At 39.7% G+C, this 16,651-nt stretch overlaps 1 protein-coding gene across 2 annotated transcripts; it reads left to right on the top strand.

The window, feature by feature from the left end:
• The first annotated feature begins 244 nt into the window (after positions 1-244).
• ankrd28b (ankyrin repeat domain 28b) lies at positions 245-16,352 on the top strand. 2 transcript variants are annotated; one of them, XM_077525817.1, is made up of 28 exons: positions 245-494; positions 2,283-2,366; positions 2,648-2,726; positions 3,603-3,673; positions 3,794-3,994; positions 5,849-5,936; positions 6,075-6,217; positions 6,335-6,547; positions 7,972-8,050; positions 8,164-8,278; positions 8,878-8,960; positions 9,035-9,098; positions 9,179-9,247; positions 9,316-9,456; positions 10,110-10,221; positions 10,838-10,864; positions 11,331-11,405; positions 11,512-11,713; positions 11,783-11,870; positions 11,966-12,083; positions 12,227-12,446; positions 12,932-13,019; positions 13,092-13,175; positions 13,288-13,433; positions 13,723-13,805; positions 13,955-14,037; positions 14,679-14,770; positions 15,386-16,352. In XM_077525817.1, the coding sequence occupies exons 1-28, from the start codon at positions 468-470 to the stop codon at positions 15,667-15,669; spliced, it is 3,159 nt and encodes a 1,052-aa protein (XP_077381943.1). In that variant the 5' UTR covers positions 245-467; the 3' UTR covers positions 15,670-16,352. The 2 variants fall into 2 exon arrangements, with proteins under 2 accessions (XP_077381943.1, XP_077381942.1); XM_077525816.1 differs by lacking the exon at positions 245-494 and adding an exon at positions 1,977-2,168.
• Positions 16,353-16,651: the final 299 nt, after the last annotated feature.

The raw sequence follows: 16,651 nt of genomic DNA, 5'->3' as shown, positions 1-16,651 counted from the left end.
GATTAAACGTTGTCTTCGTGTGTGGTTTATCACCTAAATTTAATAGGAACATGTTTAGGGAACTCATCCTTTCTAAGGAATCCACAAAGTAGCAAGGAAGTTGCACAACAAGAATACGACTTAAAATCCACAACTCACGTGCTGTCAAATCATAACGATCCAGCTGAAATGCGTCACCGAGCAATAGCCAATAGCTTCATTTCTTCAATACAGGAAATTGTTTTTGACCAATGAAAATGCTTGTTTTTAGCAGGTAGAATATGGCGGCGATAATGTTATGGAGTTTCCGCTACTCGTTTCCTTGCATGCAATCAGGCCAGGGTGCTAGCAAGGTAGCTAAGCTAGCGTCACGCTAGGCCTCTAGCGGACTAGCGGCAGAGATAGCAACAAGATCAAACAGTGTTGTTTGTCAAGGAGTCGACGAGCCATTTACAAGTCTGCATGAGAACACCTACAACCACAGAAATATGGTGGTTCTCAAAATTCGAGACCAGGTAAGAGTACTGTTCCAAAAGCGAAGGCTAAGTTAGAGATAACGTTTGACCGCTAGCATCGATTTCAGTTTTTTTTTTTTTCCAACGGACTGTAACTGAGTACTTAGCTATTTCGAATCATTTCATGTAGCGCGTCATTTTTTCAATTCTAACATCAAATATTATACGTTCATTCACGGCATCACAATTGAATCAAAACCCGAGCAGAGCTTTTGTCGTAATGGTGATGCCTATCACTTATGCACGAGGACCCATGCTCAACCAGAATGAGTCCTAACCTGCTAACAGGACTGCTTATCTCCAACAATTAGCCAGTCCCCTCTCCACAGCTAATAAGCAAGGGCATGACTAGTTCACGTGCTATATGAAACAATTGTAAACTGGCTTGAATGGTTACTTTGAACTTCGGTTATTGGTACATGACAGTCAAAAACGTTGTTGGAGACGCGTGCCATGGCAACAGGACGAGAGCTAACGACTTGTGACGTTTAAACATTTGTGGCATTTCGTGGTAACCTTTTTTTTTTAGCGGTTAGCTTTTCGGGATAACTGCGCCATTGCGGCATATGTAAACAAATGAGGAACAGTTAATGATGATAAGCGGTAATAGGAAATTGATGGATATTGTGACACCACGATGAAACCAGTTTAATAAACTGCTTAAAAAATATATAAAGAAACTCCCATGCATGCATACCATTTAACTAAGACAGGGTATGATTTTTTTGTTGACAGTATAACATCTTTAAATCACTCCTGCAATATGTAAAAGTATGGCCAAAATCTCTATTTCCAATAATGCAAGGGACCAAGTTATGATTTTTGTTATTACAGATTTAGTGTCGTGTCGTGTCGTGTGTCAGCTACATGTAGTTCCTGAAAGCACTTATTCTTACAGCACTCATGTGTATACCTCTTGTTATCATGTGCTCTAATGATCTACTGTTAGTCAGTGTGGCTGCTTAAAGAGCTGTCTCCATGGTGACATGTAAAGGCCTTGAATGAGGCAAGGAGCTGTGCAGTTGTGCTGCTGCTGGACGGGTATAGAAAATCTCCTGCAGCTGAAAACAAAACGCAGATTTGTCCCACAGAGAGTGTCAACATGAGACACCGAGAGAAGCACAACTGCCCACTTGTTATCTTGAATTGACCCTTGTAGCATCTGTTGTGCCCTGCACATTTTGGACATTTCAGAGTGACATAATTTATCTCTGGTTGTTATTGAAAGACAGTAAAAGGCTGTAGATTTGCTTTGAATGTGGAATACCCGAGATGTGTCTGATGTAACAATCACATGTCTCTCTTAATGATTCAGAGGAGTAGACTAATGTGTATAAAATACACTATTTGTGTATATAGTATATCATTCTTTTCAACTCATCATCACTCATGCAAGAGTTGAGTGATGTGATTGGCTGAAAGAGTTGGGGGTGGGGCCACTGAAACCCTCCACAGAGGGGAAGGTTTACTGCAAGTTGACAACTTGAGTTGCAACTTGACTGATTTTAAAAAGAAAAGAAAGAAAGGCCCCGGCTATGCATATGTGTTCTACCATCATACAACCTTTTTTTGGGTTGATAAGTTAACATTGAACAGATGAGTCGGGTTTGTGTAGTGATTCTTGAGGGTGAGGATCCCGCGAACTCTCTTAATACTGAGGATAAGGTCTGCGGGGTTAGTTTGTCGTTTGTTCCTTTTGGATGCTTTCACTTAAGATGCATTGCAAATGCTTTTTTTGTCAGCATTTGAGAGGAATTAAAGTGAAATGATGCGTTTTTGCTTCCACAGCCTGCTTTGCTGAAAGCAATTTTCAATGTGGACCCTGATGAAGTGCGCTCGCTTATATTCAAGAAGGAGGATGTGAATGCCCAGGTAATCGCCACTGATTGTTTTTCCTTTATTTCTGAACATCTTGGATTTTATCGTACGCTTTAATTGATTTTTATTATAAGAAATAGCACTGGTATGTGCCCTCTATTATTGTTGTATTCCTCACTACTTCAGTGGAAATGTTTGTTTCATCTTGTATGTGTTCCCGCGACACACTACTTATGTGAGTGATCTTTGTGGGACTGAACAACTTTTTACTTTTCATCAACACACATCAGCGCCTTGTATTTTACAGTAAATAGCGTGTCTCTCTTTCCTTACAGGACAATGAGAAGCGGACACCACTTCATGCTGCTGCCTACCTGGGAGACGCAGAAATTATCGAACTTCTGATCCTTTCAGGTATGTTTAATTTTGCAAATGCAAATATTAACATAGCACTTTGAGTTGGGGCAGATTGCAAAGTTGTGAGTTGTGTAGTACATCTTATGAGTAAAGTGGTTCACACCCTTAAAACAAATATGAATATTGCCTCACGACAGACTCCCCAAACCTTCTTCATTTAAGCAAATTCACCACCCCTCTTTTCAAAACCATGTATTTCCATCATGTATTATTTATTATCTTGTAACTATTTTAGAGGATACAAGGGAATCACTGTCTGTTACTTAGACTTAGTAGCAATAAAAACAGATAATAAAATAACAAATAATTCAATCAATCAATGAATACGGTTATTACATCAGAGATTATAATAATAATAATAATAATAATAATAATTCAATCAATCAATAAATAATGTTATTACACCAGAGGGAATGGTGACACGTGTTGCTCTTTAGATCAAATACAGATTACTGTTTATACCTTAAGTTACTTTCATATATTATTGCAAATTGTGCATACACAAATATGTAGCTTTCAACAATTTTTTTTTGTGATAGTGTTGCAAAAATAAATCCACACCACTGTGAAAGTCTATTTAAACCTATATTTAAAATAAAAAAAATAAAATAAATTTATCTCACAATAATTTTACCAAAAGTCAATCGAACATGAATAAAATGTGGTCACACTAACTGACGAGCAACACGCTGCCCTTAGCTACGTGTTAGCTACACCTTGGGTCATTTTTATTTACATTACATTGTTTTTATTTCATTTTTTAACTTTGAATTTTGAACGGTTATCCCGAGGTTCAATTCTGTGACTGTGCAAGTTGTACCGTTAATGCCCTTAAATAGTCTGACTGCTCGTGTCCTCTGACTTGTGATGTAGGTGCCAGAGTAAATGCCAAAGATAGCAAGTGGCTCACTCCTCTGCACCGAGCGGTTGCCTCCTGTAGCGAGGTATGAGAACGTCCCTCCGACTCTCTCACGCATACGCAAACACACAAACTGACACGTGCGACCACAGAGAACAATAAACGTGTCAAATTCTATTCACGAGTTTGTTCTATTTTGTGGCAGGAGGCCGTGCAAGTATTGCTGAAACACTCTGCAGACGTAAATGCCCGAGACAAGAACTGGCAGACGCCGCTACACATCGCCGCCGCCAACAAAGCCGTCCGCTGCGCCGAAGCGCTCGTCCCTCTGCTCAGCAACGTGAACGTGTCGGACAGAGCTGGCCGGACTGCACTGCACCATGCAGCCTTCAGTGGTCACCTGGAGGTAATATGGACGCTTCACCCGGGCTGAACAATTAATCCAAATTCAATTACAATTTCAATTATTACACTCACCAATAAAAAAAATAATTATTAACTATTTTTTTTATTTTTAAATGGTTTGAGTTGTTTACATTTATACCTTTGCACTTTTTTTAAAATTTTAAAATAACAAATTTAATACATTTTGTTTCATCCTAAAGTAAGAATTTTATTTTACTTATTTAAACATTTTCTTGTTTTGTACCAAAAAATAAATGATCGACCTCATCGGGATTTCATCCATTAATTAATATTTTCTTCATAATCGAGCCCTCGATTCACCTATTTGTGGGTCACTGCTCACACATTCACCCATGTTGTTTTTTTTTTTTTTTTTTTATTTGTGTGTGAAACTTATCCTCAGCTACTCACTGGAGAAAAACAAAACAAACAAACAAACAAAAAACGCCTCACCACATGCTTTTGTGTTCTTCGTGTAATGCTCTAAGAAACCACAAGATGGTGTCATGGCAAATAGGGGGAGTATGATAGTAGTAAGTACATGCCAATGTTGCAGCTTCCTGCTGATCACATTACTAAAATCACAAGAAGGTCGGGGTGACGAAATCCATAGTTGATAAACATGTTTCAGCACTTTCTTTGTGTGCTCTTACAAATACTGCATGCCACACCCATGTAACTAATTGCCGGATGCAAGTACTTTCATGTGGATTAGTTATTTTAGGGGAGGAAATGCCCAGTCTAATCAAGTATTAATTCCTAAGCATTAGTCAAGCTGCCTTACTGAATTAAAACATTACTTGTTCAAGTGGACTCTTTGGTTCTCTTTAGAACAAAGTCTATTGTTGAACTACAGTGTAGCAGCGTAACTGGTCTTGGCAATGTCTATTGAAATACTCGTGTGGATTCAGCTATTTTAGATCTTGCCGCTTTAGGTTGGTCATGATAAGTCCAATCTATTTTCAAATCCAACGGATTAGAGCCCGCGACTAAGCCTGGAAATAGTATCGTCCTTATGCAGGGTGTCCCATAAGTTTCCATACATAGGGAAAATGACCGTTTTTGTTTTAAATGAAAACTTATTTGTATTTATATAGTCTTTGCATGATGACCATTGTTTTGATAGCACACTTCAATCTGTCCTCCTCCACTGTTGATGAAGCACGTATTAGCACATTACGACACGTGTTTTCTTTCTTTTCCTGTTACGCCGTGACCTTCAAATGCCCCCAAGGATAAGAATCACATGTTGAGATATGGGGATTTCTGAAGCCATAACTCAGGAGCATGACAAATCCAAGCATCTGAAAACTGCTCGTCATACCACTGACGCATGTGACTACCGTTATAAGATGGCGCGCCATTGAGCTGTGAACAGTTAGCAAGCTCACATGCGAATGTGCTCATTAAAGATTTGTTGATTCAATAAAGCGAGTTAAACTGCTCAGGACGCTCTATCTTTTTCTGACCACTTATATTACATTATGTTCTAATGACTAGCAATAGTATAGGTAATACTGTACTAGCAAGATTTGCTCGGTGTTGGAGATCATCGATGTGCTATTGTGGTGGTACAATTTGTACCTGATATTTCTAGTTAGTGTGAAATAATTCCAAATTGGACAGTCTTGGCAATTTACACCACATTGCGCTGCATAATTAATACAGGGGATGGTGCATGTGACTGCATTAGCATTAGTTCTTGTGGAAAATCGTGCATTGAAATGTTTTCATAGCAATGGTAGTTGTGTACAGTATGATACATAAAAAAAATGTACAATTCATCGTGCAATGGCTCATTGCTTTTTTTTCCCTTTCTTTTTTTTTTCCTGCCTGTCCCTGCTGATGCTGTCAGATGGTGCGGCTGTTGCTCTCAAGAGGGGCCAACATCAATGCCTTTGACAAGAAAGACCGACGCGCAATCCATTGGGCAGCCTACATGGGTAAAAATAAATCCACTGGTTCTGTTACGTCATTAGTGCTCTGTGTAACAGAAAACCAACCGCTTTGCTTTATCATCTCAGTAATTCCTTCATGAAAAATATTTGAATGCTGTATTGTGGATAACGTTTCACCTTCAGGGCACATTGAGGTGATAAAGCTGCTGGCATCGCATGGTGCCGAAGTTGCCTGCAAAGATAAGAAGTCGTACACACCTCTGCACGCAGCTGCCTCCAGTGGGATGATCAGTGTTGTCAAGTACCTCCTGGACTTGGGGGTAGATGTGAGTTCCACCCACTATTTGGCTGTCAATGCTTTATATGCTTAATTCTCTCTTTGAAAGAGCCGATTTGCAATACTAACTTGTGTCCATTTTTATTTTATTTATTTATCTTTTTAGATCAATGAGCCTAACGCCTACGGCAACACGCCACTCCACGTGGCCTGCTACAACGGGCAAGATGTGGTGGTGAATGAGCTCATAGAGTGTGGGGCGAATGTCAACCATGTGAACGAGAAGGGTTTTGCTCCCCTCCACTTTACCGCTGCTTCCCGGCAAGGCAAGCTGTGTCTTGAGCTGCTTGTCTGCAATGGGGCTGATGTCAACATCAAGGTGCGTGAAAAACTTTATTAGTGCATCTCCCAAAAAAAAAGGATCTGTAACCTCTGGCACCGCATGAACTTTGCAATCTATTGTAATTTTTCAATAATGACATGCACTCAAATATTATACACATCCCGAAAAGCACCCTTAAATAGCTGATTTTTTGTTTTGTTTTCTGTATTCATATATTGTATGCTGCCCTGATTTGATGGTGTCCATGTTAAAATAATTAGGAGCAATCAAATTCCGCTTCCTGTTTGTGTAAAGCTCATGTGTAGGATTCCATTGTGATATTGATGTGTATTTATTTGTGGTAGGGATCTTCTCTGCTCTGCCCTCAACGGTTTTGATAAACCATAATTTGTGTTCTCGTCGCTGATGAGTCAATGACAAGTTCCTGATCTGTGTGGGTCATTTTGTTTAGACCTCAGTATTGCGGTTTCAGTCCTTTACTTCATATTGTCGTGCAGAAACCCGAATGAATTGGATTTCTTTGTCACCAGAGATGATGTGTTTAGTGAACAATTCTCCTTTGCAAGCTTTGTCTTAACCCATTTGTCGTCAACATACCTGAACCAGTGGCTGGGCTTAATTCATCTAAAGGTGGAGAGACTTTATTTTCATGTCTTCCATGTGCATTTTGGCCACTGCTAAGTTGGAAGTAAGAGGTGTTAAGGGAAAGTCGAAGATAGATTGCATTAGGGGTGTTAAAAAAAAATCGATTCGGCGATATATCGCGATACTACATCGCGCGATTCTCGAATCGATTCAATAATCAGCAGAATCGATTTTTTTTTTTTTTTTTTTTTTTTTTTTTTTTTTTTTTTTTTTTTTTTTTTTTTTTTTTTTTTTTTAGGATTCACACCTTGAGCATGGAAGAATGTTATATGAACGGCACATTAAGCCTTAATATTTTTATTTTAATGCTGTTCAAAATGTGAAACAGATTGCAAACTGTTTGTGTACAGTGGCTCACGGTTATAAGCCTCAAGTTTTAGATAAATATATTCATACAAATCTTACAGTGTACATGTACAAATTTACTGATAGTATTTTCTAAATTTGAATGGAAAAAAATCGCAACAATCGACTTATAAATTCGTATCGGGATTAATCGGTATCGAATCGTGACCATTCGTATCGGGATTAATCGGTATCGAATCGAATCGTGACCTGTGAATCGTGATACGAATCGAATCGTCAGGTACTAGGCAATTCACACCCCTAGATTGCATACTTGGTCACACCCACCAGAGGCATAAATAGAGAAACCTCACAACTACAGAATTTAGAATTGAAGAAACCTTCGGGATTAGAATTGGAGCAACAGTCTTCAACAAGCAAATCCAATGAACAACATTTGCATGGCTAAGCCTAAAAGCCTTTTTTGAAAAGTTGCTCATTTTCACCAGCATGGCTCTGTTTTAATTTAGAGTAAGGATGGAAAGACTCCCCTCCACATGACAGCAATTCATGGAAGATTCTCAAGGTCTCTAGCTATCATTGAAAATGGTGAGCCTGTCCGAAACTGTTTGAAAGTTGTCTGTCATTGGAGAGTAAATTAGCTAACTTCAGCTCAAAAAGATGAATGGAGTTTATCTCCCCACCCTTTTACCCCAATTAAGGTGCTGAGGTTGACTGCGAGGATAAGAATGGAAATACGCCGCTGCATATTGCAGCACGATACGGTCACGAGCTGCTCATCAACACGCTCATTGCCAACAGAGCTGACACTGCCAAGTGAGTAGACCCTCTCCACAAAAGCACCAGATGTAAAGTTACAAATACAATGAATGATCCAATCAATTCAATCAGAGAGATGTCGTTCAGCTGTTTGCATAGTTGTGTTGTTGTTGTTGTTGTTAGTCGCACTGCACTGCCTTCCATGAAGATGTTCATATTTTTTTTTTCCTCTCTCGTGCAGCTGAATAAGGTAACCAAAATTGTTAACACCTCACAATATAGTGATTCCTCAAATAGTGGCCCCTAAATATTGTAAATATTATATTAGAAATATTTTTTCTTCTTCTTTCCCCCACTGGAAAAAAACAAGTACCGGTACTATTGGAACTATAATAATCTCAGTTATTAGACACTAATGTTTTCAAGCTTGCTGTTTCTTGCTTGCTCTGTGGCTAAAAAAGGCAGCAGTACCAAAGAACATAAATGAGATGATTCATAAATCTCAGATAATTGAAAGTGTGGAAATTTATCACGTGTTGTAAACGAGTTCCCGTCACAGTTTAGCTGATCTTTCATTACGTGGACATTCCATATTTTACGGTGATTAGCATGTGTTGTATACAATGCGGACACCCTAAGCATGAATGTCTTTGCAGACGAGGGGTCCACGGTATGTTCCCACTGCATTTAGCTGCACTCAGTGGCTTCTCTGACTGCTGTCGAAAGCTTCTGTCATCGGGTAACTTCGCTATGAAATCATACAATCATTCACAAGAGTCGCGTTGTGTTGCTCATCATCTTTTTCTTGGTCAGGTTTTGATATAGACACTCCTGATGACTTTGGAAGGACATGTTTACATGCTGCAGCTGCTGGCGGGTGAGCGTCATTACAACCGAATGATTTTTCTTTTTATTCAACAAATATTCCAGTCAATCACTCCAAACATGTCTTTGCAGAAACCTGGAATGTCTCAATCTACTTCTCAACACGGGAGCAGATTTCAATAAAAAGGACAGCTTTGGCAGGTTCGTGATGATGTTTAATCGGGATCGGGGTTTAAACGGTCGGCTAAGAAACAATTTTTCCTTTCCAGGACTTCTCTGCACTACGCTGCTGCCAACTGTAACTACCAGTGTCTGTTTGCGCTGGTGGGCTCGGGGGCCAGCGTGAATGACGTTGACGAGAGGGGATGCACGCCGCTCCACTACGCTGCTGCTTCGGACACAGATGGAAAGTCAGTAACGCTCTAAACATTGCTTAACATGTAATAACGGCAAAGCAACAAATGTGAATTCACACACAAATGTTTGAATTTTGCACATGTAAAAGGAGCAGTAACTATATGGGAGGCTAATTAGGTGCACAGTTTTTGTGAGCAAAACTGAAAAGTTTGCTTGTTGTATGATGATTATTATTGTTGATGATGAGTACTAAGCACCATATTTTTCGGACAATAAGTCGCTCTGGAGTATAAATTGCACCAGAAAAAAAATGTCAAATCTCATCTCACATTATGGTCAAAGGTAGAATCCTGGTCAGTTATTGCACCTTTTTGTGCTGCAAATAGTAAATCCTTAGGGAAGCATCAAGAAGACGAAGAATAACCGACCAGGATTCTACTTTGGCCACAATGCAACGCTGGATTCTAGTTAGGGCAAGCTTTTTTTCCCCATAGTTAGAGTTGAAAATTTCCAATAAGCTGCAATGCCACCTGTCAAAAAGAAGACACGATTAAGGAATCTGGATTTTGGATGCAAGTCCCAGCTCTAATTTTAATATATACAAGCTGCACCTGAGTATTAGGTCGTGGGACTGTGTGACTTAAAGTCCGAAGAATATGGTCAATGCTTGAGTTTAGAATGTAAAGCATCTCTGTTGTGGCTCCAGGTGCCTGGAATATTTACTGCGAAATGATGCAAATCCAGGGATCCGGGACAATCAGGGCTACAATGCTGTGCATTATGCCTCTGCATATGGACATCGCCTTTGTCTGGAGCTGGTGAGCGCATCACTATTGACTGCATGCTGTGGAATAGGGATGTAACGATAAGGGCAATATCGGGATATTAAAACTGCCACAATACCGTCGTCATGTTCACAATATTTAAAAGGAACACATCTGTTAAAAAAGAAAAAAGTTGGGTTGATTTCCATTTGTGCAGTTCTAGCACCCTCTGGTGGCTAGTTTTGTATTTCAATTTTCATTAGGGATGTTTTGGCCCTTCCATGTTTAAAATCTACGCTAATTGTCAGATGAAGGGGAACGTAATATGTCTGTGAACCAAGTCAATATGTGGAGGAGCTCAACGTTTGCGTGCATTAACATGTAAGCGTCTCAATATTGTTATTCGAGATTGGAGATGGTTTATATACATTGCTGTTATGTACAAAAGCACAATATTGGGATTTTATATAGTTTCTTTTTTTTTTTTTTTTTTACAATATCGTGACCTTTGTTAAATATCGTCAACCTCCCCACAATATCGTGATACTTAGCGAATTGTGCGCTTCATATCGTGATATCGTATCATGATGTATCGTTACATCCCTACTGTGTAATACCCACTGCACTTGCTTATATTGACAAAGCCTCTGCTTAATTTCAATAACTCTAGATTGCCAGTGAAACCCCTCTAGATGCGGTGAGTAGAATTTGTGAATTGTCTTTTCTCTACAAATTGAATATCCTCAAAGATTGTGGCCTGCACTACAATAGACAACCTGATGACACATGAAGGAATTTGTTTTCCAAATAGTCCCCAGGATTTTTTTTTTTAATGTAAAAGGGGACACAAATAGAAATGACAAATGTTGAGGCAGTTGCACATTCAGTTCACATTCTTAAAATGGAAGTAAAAAATTGCATTTGGCCAATAAACTAACATTGGTGTCTTGTGCCACTTGTACACAAGTATTAAGTTAGTCAATTATGGTCTCCTCTCAAATAGGAAAGTCCATGAAATACTGTAAATGCTTTGTACTCTCTTCATTTGAATAAATGCTGTGAGGAAATGCGGTATTTGAACGTATTGTGCATTTGTGTGATCCTGAGTTCCATAACTAACAAAATAAATAAATAAATACATAAATATTTGCTTATGTTATCAGTTAATGGAAACCTCAGGAACAGACATCCTCAATGACTCTGAAGTCCGAGCTCCCATAAGCCCTTTGCACCTTGCTGTAAGTCAACTTTTTAGCACTCAAAAAAAAAGAAGAAATCTCTATTTTTTTTATTTATTTATTTCTTTATTTTTAAATTTAATAATCGGGCATTTGTAATGTTAAGGCGTACCACGGTCACCACCAAGCCATGGAGGTTTTGGTGCAGTCTCTGTTGGATCTGGATGTGAGAAACAGCCAGGGGCGAACGCCTCTGGACTTGGCTGCATTTAAGGGCCATGTGGAGTGCGTGGATGTTTTAATCAACCAGGGTGCCTCCATCTTGGTCAAAGACTTCACCTTAAAGCGAACCCCAATTCATGCTGCAGGTGAGTGGGTTTCCTTTTGTATTTTGAAATCGTATCTATTCACCTAATCATGCAAATGAACTCTTGCAGCTACTAATGGCCATTCAGAATGTTTACGTTTGCTGATTGGAAATGCTGATCTTCAAAGTGCAGTGGACATTCAAGACGGTAACGGACAGTAAGTCATTATTTATTTGCTGTCATGGTCCAAGATGTGAGTACACAATATGTACAATTTAACATGTTGTTGTTTTTTTTTCTGTAAATTCTCAGAACTCCTTTGATGCTGTCGGTTCTAAGTGGACATACAGACTGTGTATATTCTTTGCTTAATAAGGGAGCTGGCGTGGAAGCCAAAGACAAGTGGGGCAGGACGGCCCTGCATAGAGGCGTGAGTGTAACTTTCCCTCTCTTTTTTTTTTTTTTCCTCTGTGAAAACAAGCACGCATGTAATTAAAGCTTTAAAAATCCATCATTTCAGGCCGCCATCTGCAACAACACTCATATCTGTCCTTAATTTCGTTCTATTTGCAGGCTGTTACTGGTCATGAGGAATGCGTGGAAGCTTTGCTTCAGCATAGCGCCAGCTTCTTGGTGCAAGACTGTAAAGGCCGCACGCCCATCCACCTGGCGGCAGCTTGCGGACACATTGGTGTCTTGGGAGGCCTGCTGCATGCTGCCCAGTCGGTGGAAACACCTCCAGTGTTGACAGACGGCCAAGGATACACACCGCTGCACTGGTCCTGCTACAATGGTAGGTGGATTCAAAAAAGAAATGGACGAAAGTTAGACATGTTTATATGTTGACGAAGACGGGTGCTCAGTTCGGAATGCAATTTCATTCCTGTGACTGTGAAATAAGCCAAATTTGTAGGAGTGCACTTAAGTTTATTACTGCAGCATAACTAAATATTTCTATGACAAAACACATTATAAAAACCCCTCCATCCCAGGACATTAACCTTCCAGATCACCTCTGCAATAAGTGAAACCACATTACAGAATTAAAATTGAAGAAATACTCCTTCGACTTGTTTTTGCAATTATTTATGACACTTTTTTTTTTTTTTTTTTTTTTTTTTTCAGGGCACATCACATCCACTTGCAATTTTGCTTGTCAGTGTTTATATGAGGTGCAAAATGACCATTTTGACTCGCGGACTTTGACTGGACCTGTTTATTACAAGCGATGATATACATTTTTAAAGCTTGACAATGAACCTGTGTTCTTTCTTAAAGGTCACGACACGTGTGTGGAGGTTCTGCTGGAACAAGAGGTTTTCCAAAAAGCAGAAGGCAATCTCTTCACCCCTCTCCACTGTGCGGTGTAAGTTAGCCGATCATTCCAGTCATTGACAGAAGGGAATTTAAAAAACATGCTTTCTCTCTCTCTCATAAGGATCCGTGACAATGAAGGTGCTGCTGAGATGCTTATCGACACCATGGGCCCTGCCATTGTCAATGCCAAAGACAGCAAAAACCGGTGAAATCTTTAGTGGGAAAGCAACTTAAAATGCTGGATAAACTTTCTCAAAATTACAAATTTCTCCGTTTATAAACCTTGATTTTTGTATTGATTATTTGGTCTTGTCCAGGACTCCTCTGCATGCCGCCGCCTTCACTGACCACGTTGAGTGTCTTCAGCTGTTGTTGAGCCACACTGCTGAGGTCAACAGCGCGGATGCCGCAGGGAAGACCCCGCTCATGATGGCTGCTGAGAACGGCCAAACCAACGCAGTCGGTATGCTGCCTGCACACAAACATCACTTGGCGACGGCCTGAAACTTCCCATGTCCAAATGTGGTCCATTGAAATTTTTTTTTTTTCCACAAATCTTTTTACTTAAAGAAATTATATGGTAACGTAAAGCATTGATAATAGCTGAAGAAGCGTACCGTTTTTGGGTGTTTCCTGAGAAATGAAAGCTTTGGCAATGTCAGGTTTTTGCCTGACGCCATCCAACTATATCTGAGAGGCAAACTCCTCAGAATGTTACTGAGTTTACTTTGTGTGCCATTCTCAATTTTAAGAGCTCCTGGTGAGCAGTGCAAAAGCAGATCTGACGCTTCAGGATGCCGTGAAGAACACTGCGCTTCATCTGGCCTGCAGTAAGGTCAGTACAGTTTGCGACCACAAGAGGGCTGTGTTGCATGCTAAAACCTCTCACGTGTTTGCTAAAGGAACGCTGTTTGATTCAACTTGTCATATCCTGGCTACTTGGACATTTTTAAGGACCAATAAAACTCCTCTTTCCTTTCACAGGGACATGAAACCAGTGCCTTGTTGATATTGGAGAAGATTACAGACAGAAACCTCATAAATGCCACAAATGCCGCCTTACAGACGTATGTAACACTCGCAATAGTTTTGTTTTATGTCTGTCTGCAGACAGTCAGTTAAGCTTGAAATTTTTAATTCATGTCATGTCAATGGACATCACTTTCAATTCGGGCTGCAAAAATTCACAATGGTAGTAAACTTCAGGTTTGTCTAAAGTCTTTCTTCGTAAAGTTTCACAATAAAATTAGTCAACCATTCATCAATTTTCTATTGTTCTTGAACTCGGGTTTGCGAGTGAGATGGCTATCCCTGCTGCCTTTGAGTGGCCTGGTCTGATCATTAGTGAATCGTCGGTCACATCATATATAGACAAATAAACATTCACTCGCATTCATATATTTGTCAGGGGCAGAAGGAACAGCTACATCACTCTACTGGATTTAAATCACGGTTGGAAAATTGGTGAAGAAAGAGATTTTTTGTATTATATATTTTTTTTTATTATTTTCACGCATGTCTGCTTATGATGTAAATATTCAGTTAATTTAATTATCAATAATTTCCATGAACATTGCCCAACTTGTGTGAATAATTATTTCCAAAATTTCTTTGGGAAACGCCCCATGGGATATTAAAAAAAAACAAAAAAAACTTCCACCCTCCTGCAATTTGACCTTCTACACAGTCCTTGTTCTTTCAATTCAAGGCCTCTGCATGTTGCTGCAAGGAATGGCCTGACGGTAGTGGTGCAAGAGCTGCTCGCAAAGGGAGCCAGTGTCCTTGCAGTCGACGAGAATGGTAAATATATGCTTGACATTCGAGAAATAATCAATCCAATTCAAAATGTTGATTTCATTCTTTAAGACAAAAAAATGAAAGAGGACAGAAAGTCAACCTTTTGATATCTGCCCCGAATCAACTCGAAAAAAAAAAAAAAATAACACAAAATAAATCACAGCAAATAGCCAAGATGCTTTCAAAGTAACAATTAAACAAAAATGATTCAACAGCATGACCTTGTGCTATATATTTTTTTTCCCCAGTACTTGAGATTTTATGCATTTTTTTTTTTTTAAATACAAATGTACTGAGATGATTCAGTTTTATAATCCAGATTGTTCCAAAAACTGACACCTTGAGTTGTTTTGTTCTGTATTTAGGTTTGGAAAAAAATAAATAAAATCTGTTCCTCTTAAATATGTACTCGTGTTCCCTTTTTTTTTTTTTTTTTTTTGATTTGCATGTTAATTGGTTGAATATCATGATGGGCTTTATACGTTATTTTAAGGCGGTTAAACTCCATCAATTCATTACATTTAAAAGTTTGTAGTTGTATAATATTGGATTGGATTAATGCGGTCTCTGTATCCACAACCGAAAAAGGACACAAATAGCACGTTTCTGTGCCCTCAGGTTACACACCCGCCTTGGCTTGTGCCCCCAACAAAGACGTGGCGGACTGCCTCGCCCTCATCCTGGCCACCATGATGCCTGTGTCCCCCTGCACGCCGGCGCCGACCATTCCTTTCAGTGCCATTAACCACTACACCACCAGCCCCTCCAAGAGCGTCACCTTCGACAGCCTGCCTGTGCTGCGCGGCCAGCACAGCTCCTACTGCAGCTTCAACAACATTAGCCATCATGATGTCTTCTACAAAGATGAAGAGCTCAACGACTCGGACTCGGAGACGTACTGAAGGACAGGAAAACTGCGCAAAACGTACTCGCACACTGTGTCTTAAAGTTCACACAGGGCCAGCTTGGTAGGGCAGAAGAAGACGGCGAGACGAGCCCCTTCAGGAGCCTTAAAAGTCATCCCCTCCCAACCTCATCCAGCACCAGGTGTCCTTCCGGCTGATACAAGGCTACACTGACTCAGTACTTAAGTGATTGCACTCGATGGGCGGACGGCGATCTTTTTACGGCAATAACATGCTGATGGAAGGACGGTAGCAGCTAAAGAAAGCTAAACCAGCATGGACCAAAAGATGTGGATGCATTTTAACCCAAAATCAATTCAGTGTACATGACTTTTGTTTTGAAGTGTGTCTTGGTTGCTCTATCTGGAGGCGGTGCAGCCAGTTTATTTTTTCCGTTTAGATGTTTGTGTGAGTATCGAGGTAGATTCTTCTACGCACTGCATCTTTCAGAATGCACTTGTCCTTTCAAGTCTGTGTCACACAGGAGGAAAGTCGTGTGAATGTTTGAAATCAAAATTTTAAAATATTCTGTCTTTAACTCCTATCTTCTTGAAAAGAACATCAATTATTTACGTCAGGTTATTTTATTGTTGATCAACCTCACCCTTGTGTGTGTGTGTGTCTCTCGCCATCATGGTTTAGTCTCAAGAATAAATTATTTGTGTACTTTGGGGTCCTAATATGTGCTCATTTGTGCCTTCATTAGTTCCTAAGATGAAAAGTGTATGGGCAGTAAAAGCACAGTGACTAGGTAAGTAATGAAGCGTTTGTGAGAGACAATGAGCCATTGTGGAAGTGCAGGTGTAAGTAAATCAAGGCTGCCAGCATTTGGTTTTCTTTGACCATTATTCTCCGGTGTGGTTTGCTTGGTTTATAACAAGAACCCACTCAAATCTCACACTTGAAATTCACATTGTTGAAGAATTTGAATCGTACTGGAAATATGTATATTTTGTGGATTCCCTATGAATAAAAGTTT

Source organism: Festucalex cinctus, chromosome 7 (genome assembly GCF_051991245.1).
Source record: "Festucalex cinctus isolate MCC-2025b chromosome 7, RoL_Fcin_1.0, whole genome shotgun sequence".
NCBI lineage: Eukaryota > Metazoa > Chordata > Actinopteri > Syngnathiformes > Syngnathidae > Festucalex > Festucalex cinctus.
This window is presented reverse-complemented; position numbering and strand designations above follow the sequence as displayed.